Genomic DNA, 8,059 nt, shown 5'->3' with positions numbered 1-8,059 from the left:
TAATGGTCAAAATGAGAAAAGGAAATAATTAAATTATCATAGGAAAAATTTAGCCCCACTTTTAATTTGGTTTCAACTTAATTTTATTTTCATGATTTTGTAAAGGAAAAAAAAGACAGATGAACACTGATAGGGGTATAATTATCTTTGTATTTTAACCTTAAGGGAGTAAGTATTTTCATTAAACCATGTGGGATAAAAGGGTTCTTTCAAAAGGAGATAAGTTAATTTTTCAAATTTAAATTAAGCCATCAATGAATACTATGTCGGATACTTAAATAAGTTGGATATTATACGGTTTGAGCAAACATCTAAGCTGATAAACAACTATACTGCAAACGTCTTTCCTAGCCACGTCCTTTCCCTGCTGCTCAGGAACTGCAGAAACAGCACACACAAAAATATCTACGACACCTTCAAACATGGAACATAAATTACCATCCCCCCTTCCTACTACCACTCCCTTGTCCCCAAGAGCTCGACGATGCCTTACCCCATGCGTCTTGATTCCCGCTACTTCCTTCTCCGTCTTTCGGCTTGTTCCAACCCGATGATGCCCCTTCATCTGCAGTTTTTGGTTCAACTTGTTCGGCCGAGCCTGATCCTCGACCACCCCACCCTCCTCCAGCAGCAGTAGCTGAACTTTTCTCCCAGCCATGTCCTTGACTGGTACTCTCTTTAACGTCCTTGCTGCAGGTAGACTGGTTCCAGCCCGACCATTTGTTCCCATCGGATGAATTGGATGACTTCCAACTGGTATCTTGATTCCCACCTGCTTCATTAGTTGAACCAGTTCCTTTGTTCCAGCCACCAGGCTGACTCCAACCGGAGGATTGGCCTCGATTGTCCGCATTAGATTGACCACAGGTCTTTGCTCCGCCTCCATTCCAGCCCTGGTTCCCCTCTTTGTTCCAGCCATAAGACTTATTTTCACCTGAATCACCACCATTGTTCCAACCACCATTTTCATCCCTCCTTCCACGTCCTCTACCTCCATAGCCTCCCCTATCGCCACCTCTACCTCTGTAGCCACCTCTATCGCCACCTCGGCCTCCGTAGCCACCTCTATCACCACCTCTATCACCTCTACCTCCATAACCTCCACCATCACCACCAAAACCTCCTCGGTCAGATCTGCCCCGTCCTCTATCTGATCTACCTCTACCCCGAAAGCCTCCTCCGACTGAATCCCCTCTACCTCTAAAGCCTCTACCTGAACCATCTCTACCACCAAAACCTCCCCTCCAACTTCCACCACCCCTACCACTAAAAGGCTCATTTTGGTCTTCATTTCCACTTCCAGACTTCCAATCGTTTTTCGGTTTCCAACCAGAATCCTGGTTTGCATCCCCAGCTCCTGAATTCCATTTGCTCTTCGATTTCCAACCAGAATCCTCACCTGCACTACTGGAACCAGGGTTCCAGCCACCTTTTTTGCCCCAGCCAGCGTCTTGTCCAGAATCAGTTCCAGTACCCCAACTACTCTTCTTACCCCAGTTTGAATCCTGACTTGCATCTGCTGCGCCTTTCTTCTCCCAACTAGAATCATTGGTTGCATCACCAGCAGCAAAGCCCGAATCACTTTTCTTAGTCCATCCAGGATTCTGGTTTGCATTACCAGAACCAGAGTTCCAACTGCCCCTTTGGCCCCAACCAGAGTCAGGACCAGCATCAGTAGTACCAGAACCCCAACTGTTTTTCTTTGACTCCTGATTTGCATCTGCAGATCCCGAGTTCCAGTCACTTTTTTTCCCCCAAGTAGAATCTTTGGTTGCATCACCAGATCCAAAGTCTGAGTCATTTTTCTTAGCCCAACCAGGTTCCTGATTTGTACCACCAGAACCAGAGTTCCAACTACTCCTTTTGCTCCAACCAGAATCTTGGCCAGCATCCTGGATAGCTCCACCACCAGATTTGGTGTTCGAAACACCCCATGAAGATCCCCCAAGTTGTTTGTACCATGATGAACCTCCATCCTGTTTGCCCCCAGAAGTTCCAACATCAGCAGCCTTTTCTTTATTCCAACCATCAGACTGATTAAGTGATGAACCTCCATCCTGTTTGCCCCAAGATCCTTTGGCATCTTCTGCAGAAGGCTTTGAACTACCCCAATTTCCCTTGCTTCCACCAATACCATCTTTATTGTTCCACTTCTCCGCAGTATTACCCCAAGAATTATCTTGACCGACACTGGCATCATTCTTAATCCCCCAACTTCCCTGCTGATTTGACCCTACATCATTATTGTTCCAATTTCCCTCATTAACACTTGACTTTTTGTTCTTCCCCCATGATCCTTCTTCAGCCACACCTTTACCTTTATCCCAACCGTCATTATCAACATCTTGTGAAGCACCTGATGGACCTCCGCCAGTAATAGTTTTAACCCAAGCATCAGATGCACCGCCACCAGAGTCAATCTTGGGAGCAGAATTATTCCAACTTCCCCGATTAGAATTATGATCACTGCCACCCGTAGCCCAAGCTGAATTTTGTTGTGTACTCGTGTTATTTTCCCAAGCAGAAGATGCGCCATCTACAATACAACAATGAATAGGCTTTATGCACAAATTAAATATCGTATAACAGTTCACATTTATTGGAAAGATGTATCATGTAAACCTGTTTTGTTATCATTATCCCCAGAAGGAGCTGCTGCACCCCAAGATGAATTCTGGTTTGCAGTCGGCTTGGTATCCCATGCAGAGCCTTCACCATCTAGAACATAGAGTGAAAGAGAACACCTTTAAGCATGCAATAAATTGTTTTTCAGGCATTGCCCATATGGCAATAATGGTTCAGTAATCATACCAGTCTTCTGATCATTGTCCCCATTACCAGATGGGTTTGAATTAACAGTTCCAGTCTGCTGCTGTGACCATCACAAAAACATAGATGAGTACAAATTTGCCAGAGGTGAATGGATATTACAATTTTGTGCATGTGAATGTTTGTGTGTGTGTGTGTGTGTGTGTGTGTGCATGAGAGAAAGAGAGAGAGAGAGAGACAAACCGCGTTGCCAGGCCCAGAGAAACTAGGCCATGAGCTCCTGCAGAAAATTGAAGACCATTGTCAGCATGCAGAAATAATACGACGTTTAAGAAAAAGAAAATGATATGAGGGGGCATATCTGCCAAAGGTTTTGGCAACAAGGAGCCATTGGAGAGAGGCAGAGGTGAGTTTTTCTTATCCTTTTTTTTTTGGTTTTTTCTTGGGCAGTGGGGGGCATAGTACGAGTAAATTGTCATGAAGAAAGGTCCCACAATTGAGAGAAGACTGTAGGTATTTTATCAAAAGCATTCTTCCACCTCAAACATTAGTTCTACTCTATAGTTACACTCATCAAGGGTGGTTCTAAACTTTTTTCATAACAAAAATTCAAATTCAAATGCTAATAGAATTATTCTACCATTATAAACAATCATATATTCCTATTAGTGACAGTCTGCATGTTTTTACCTCTCAGCATTCCACCCGCCACCCTCAGCCGATGTTCCTGCACCATTCAACCAATCTTCCAAAAACAGAGTGGAAAAAAGATTAAATTATATCAGTTACAGCCAGGAAAATGATAACACAAGCATGGAGATAAGAATAATAACCAACCTCATTGAATTAATTTAATTAGGACTAAACAACATTATAAAACCCAAACTTCATGTTATAAAAAAATCTTACTCGAGCTATCAATGAATATTCATGCCTAATTTACAGAGAAAGCACCCAATAAAAATGGAAAGCATAATGCAATTGACATTTTGACAAAATTGCATTCAAGTTATAATTTATAACACATCTACGGTAGAGAACCTCTCACCTCCGGTCGAAGCTTCTGATCCAAATGGTTTGAATGAAGTTGATCCATCATGCTCACTAATAAAGGAAGTATAAGAGCAAATCAAAACATATTTAGATATCTGTTATAAAGGTTACAGAAATTAAATTAATCAACGTTGCAAAATCCAGGTACTTTGTATTTGCAGCAGTGCTCTTCCCTTGAACCTCAGCAAGATGCTCATTTTTAACTATAGAAACATCAAGAAGCCATTAGTGTCATCACAAGAATATAAGACTATAATCCATCAAAAAGATTATCCATTAACGTACCAACCTTTAAGAACCTTCTGCTTGGAACCCACTTTTACTGTAACATCTGAACGGTATACTGCTAAGACACGGCAAAGGTACCCTTTCAAAGGGCCTACTCGTATTCTTAATGTTTGACCAATGGAGAACATTCCATCTATGTTCCCTCTGTTGACTGCATGTGAAATAATTAATTAGTGTCAGTGCTTGGAGATTTGAATACATGATTACTACTGACAGGCAGCCAAAACTAGAGAGCAGAATTTTTAGGAACACACAGTCACTCTTAGTCTCCTTCTCTTGAGACTGCCAAGGCTTCTCAGGAGATATTGGGGACTTGGGAGATGATACAAAATCCCCATAATCTGAAGTACCACCAGGATCACCTCCCTGAAGAAAAATTAAAATCCATTATAGATCATAAGAATCTCAAGATGGTTAAAGAGTAAGAAATTATGTTCAGTTCACTTACAACCTTCTCACTGCATTTATCTGAACGCTGCTTGATTTTCTCGCACATTGGTGATTTACAACAGAAAAAACCACCATTATCTGTTTCATTCTCATCATACAAAAAAATGGTCCCTCTGTAGATTTGTTTAACAGTCCCTTGTTTACCCTAAAATGCGAGACGGGTAATATATTAATATACACCTAGTCCACTAAACCACAAATAAAAATATACAATGAGAAAGTGACTTAAGACTGCTGTTACACCTCATATTGACCTTCCAAGACTTTAACAGTGTCGTTAATGGATATTGTCTTTGAGTGCTTATCTAATGCAGTGAACTTTGTATCCAAAGGCCCAATCTTTAACTCATGCTTCTCAACAGTCACTACAATAGGTCCTTCTGGAGCCTCTCTTAGAATCTAACAAGTGCATAGCTGGTAAGAAGTCAAAATTATCAAAAGTAAATAATATAATTTATTTACCTTGTAACGATCATCTTTCTCCATGCCAACAATAAGCCCAAAATCTTTCCGGCTGCAATGTAAATGAAAAAGAACATGAAATAGATTATTAACAAGCTGTTGATATGTGGTTACTGCTATGGCAGACTTCTGTTCAAGAATTACCTGAAACAGACAAGGTTATACAGTTCAAAGCTATCCTCCAAGCCTAACCCTGAAGAGCCTTCTCCTTTCTCACCTCCTTTTTCATTTGTCATCGTCTTTTTCTTCTTTTTTTCACCATAAAGTTGTGATAGCCACTCCAGATCATCAGATTCATTATTATCAGAATTACTAAACTTTAGGAGCTCCTCCTCTGTAGGCATTATACCCCAGCAGCTTAAGGAATCTATAGATACTTTTTTATACAGATATCCATCCTTTAGCATCATGCCATCAAGTACTTGAAAACCAATGCTAGTATCGCGGTCTCGTCTAAACTGAATTAGAGGTCGAAACTCCCTGCACCAGGCTTAAACATCAACATAAACATCTCAAAAGCAATGAAACTAATAAACAATCCATATATCAGGTGTATTACTCTAGCTCAATTAAACTTATCAATTTTGGTGCTGGTATAACAGTTCTACTGATGGAAACTCCAGAACCCTGTAACATAAAATCAATTATTTGATGAAAAATCTTGTGCATATAAATCTCTACAGGAATATAAGATGTTTAACAATGTAACAGAGAACAGCAGAAAAACAAGCTTATGCGGAAAATTAGTATTATTACAAATTTTGCAGCCATTGCTTGCAGATCAATTCTGGGAATGAGCTTTACAGTTGCTTTTTTCTTTTCATTGTTTACAGCCACAACCTGCAGAAAGAAATTTGACAGATAATAATGAACAATCTAGAATAGGGCATAAAGCAAACTTAATTTAAACATAGAAAACAGTCTACCTGTGCAAGGTCCCCCTTATACTTCCCATTCTTTATCCGAGCCCACATGCCTTTAGAGATTTCACAACATTTAGTTCTGACATTGAGCAAATGGTAAACTTCATTGCTTGGTACTGGTGCCAATCGTGAAGAATAAATGTAAGTCAATCCTTTACATGCCTAATATAGAAGTAAAGGTATGTTAGCGCACAGACACTAACAGAAATAATAAAGCCATTTTATTTTCCGGTGTCCAAAAACATAATTTACCTCATTAATATCACATTGTTTGTCAGCTTCAATGAAGAAAAAACCCTTGACATGATCAACAGAGAATGCTGATATTATCTGTAATTTTGTTCCTAGTGATTTCATGTCAATAAACTTCTGCATGAGACAGAATGCTGAATGTCGTTCACGCCCAACCTACATACAAAAACTTTTAGGTAAAACAAGAAAAAGAGAGATGGTAGGAGTACAAGAAGATTACATTCAATTTTTTAGTCGGATAAGTTACTTTAACAGCACATCAACCATACCACACATTTAACTTTCCATATAACAGGATCCTTGGCTGGTGGCACAGTAGAGTTTTTGTCAATTGATCCCTTGGCTTCATAATCTTCCTCAAACGTCGTAAACCTAGCACCATCCCTGTACCTCTCCTCCATCATTTTGTCAAACTCTTCCTCAATCACCTCTTCCTTGGGGACAAATGGAACGTTATGGGCTTTCCAGGGATTTTTATTTACATCAAGATCCGGTTCTTCTTGCAAAACATCTGATAAAAGGATTGTTATTTACTTAATCAGTAACACTTTCACAACCAAACAACCTAAAATGATCACTAATGCAGAAGCAACAACGAAAAAAAAATCCATCACAAAAAACTCAAGGATGATAATTCAAGCACAATGAGCCACTTTCACAACCAAACAACCAGAAGCAACAAAATGTCATCACAAGGTCCAGTTTTCTTAAAAAAAATATACTCTTCCAAATTACTCAACGTATTAAAAACCGAAAATTCTCCCAAAATATTTAAAAGAAAAAACAAATGACAAACCATTTTGACGGCTAAAAGTCAAGCACCTCCACAACCTAAAGCCCTTAAAACCAAAATGCAGAACAAAATCAAAGGGGGGAAACCCTAAAAGTCGCAGAAATAAGCAATCGTACAATGCAACACTCCAAAACGAAACATAAAAAACCCCAAAAAGAACAAAGAAAACATTGATCAGATCAGCCTTACAATCATTGATATCGCTACCATCGCTGGCGTCACTACCATCATCCTCAGCAGAGTCTTCAAAGAACTGAAGGACACCCCGGTTCCTCCGTTTCCGACGGCTCTCCTCCGTTACGCCGCCGCTTCTTCCGGCGCTGACCTTCCGTTTTCCATAAACCACCTCCTTCTCCTTCCCTTTCGACGACATATCTATCCTTTCAATCGCAGTTTCGAAATTTTATCTTTTTTTTTTCCGTAGATTTTTCTACATAAATGAAAAATCAGAGAGAAAATCGCCTTTCGTTGAGGGTTGGTGTGTTTTTGTTTTTAAAATAATATTTCTTTGCGAGTGAGATAAAAGTGTGGCTCGGATAGTGTACACCAAAGGTGAAATAAGTAAGTAAATTTGTCAGTATATATATATATATATATATATATATCTTATTTTAGTCAATTAACTATTGTTTTCCAAAATTGACCACTAACATTATGTTTTCTCCATTTTGGTCTCTCGCAAATATAGTTTCTGAAATTTATTCATTTCCTCAATTTAATTTTAATTTAATGAATTTTTAATTTAATATTAAAATTTTATTAATTTGGTCTATATAAATTTTGAAATTAAAATTATTGCTATACGAGATCAAATTATCTTTTTTGTTAATCTTATGTATCAAAATGAATAAATATATCATTATTAAATTTGAAAGAAAATGATTCGATGACTAAAGTAGAAAAGAAACGAGGCAATCAATAATCAGTTGATTCAATAGGATGAGACACTAAATCCTTTAAGTAAAGTTTAAGATCCAAATCATAACATTGTGAATAGAAAAAAAAATTAGATAAAGAGGAACGTCCTATAATACGTCTCTACAGGATCTATGTTTGAATGACCAAAATT

At 38.8% G+C, this 8,059-nt stretch overlaps 1 protein-coding gene across 1 annotated transcript; it reads right to left on the bottom strand.

Annotated features, from left to right (window-relative positions):
* Positions 1 to 350: 350 nt before the first annotated feature.
* On the bottom strand, positions 351 to 7,470 carry LOC120138532 (protein RNA-directed DNA methylation 3-like). Its single transcript, XM_039153988.1, has 19 exons — positions 7,180 to 7,470; positions 6,467 to 6,708; positions 6,198 to 6,353; positions 5,949 to 6,107; positions 5,779 to 5,862; positions 5,582 to 5,649; positions 5,167 to 5,502; positions 5,023 to 5,074; positions 4,804 to 4,959; positions 4,562 to 4,705; positions 4,365 to 4,476; positions 4,112 to 4,261; positions 3,971 to 4,025; positions 3,818 to 3,873; positions 3,460 to 3,514; positions 3,013 to 3,049; positions 2,812 to 2,872; positions 2,623 to 2,718; positions 351 to 2,536 (listed from the first exon to the last, which is right to left on the bottom strand). Exons 1-19 carry the CDS (start codon positions 7,361 to 7,363, stop codon positions 435 to 437), a joined length of 4,305 nt encoding a protein of 1,434 aa, XP_039009919.1. The 5' UTR covers positions 7,364 to 7,470; the 3' UTR covers positions 351 to 434.
* Between the last annotated feature and the right edge of the window lie 589 nt (positions 7,471 to 8,059).

The sequence above is a fragment of the Hibiscus syriacus genome, unplaced genomic scaffold (genome assembly GCF_006381635.1).
Source record: "Hibiscus syriacus cultivar Baekdansim isolate YM2019G1 unplaced genomic scaffold, ASM638163v2 tig00002229_pilon, whole genome shotgun sequence".
In the NCBI taxonomy this organism is placed as follows: Eukaryota; Viridiplantae; Streptophyta; class Magnoliopsida; order Malvales; family Malvaceae; genus Hibiscus; species Hibiscus syriacus.
Note: the sequence above shows the minus strand (reverse complement) of the source record. Positions and strands in the feature narration are given on the sequence as shown.

Coding starts and splice junctions, on each gene's coding strand:
- LOC120138532 (XM_039153988.1), bottom strand. CDS start 7,363: ATGTCGTCGAAAGGGAAGGAGAAGGAGGTGGTTTATGGAAAACGGAAG. Junction 5,650..5,778: donor AAGCAATGGCTGCAAAATTT/GTAATAATACTA, acceptor TTTATGTTACAG/GGTTCTGGAGTTTCCATCAG. Junction 4,477..4,561: donor CAGATAAATGCAGTGAGAAG/GTTGTAAGTGAA, acceptor ATTTTTCTTCAG/GGAGGTGATCCTGGTGGTAC.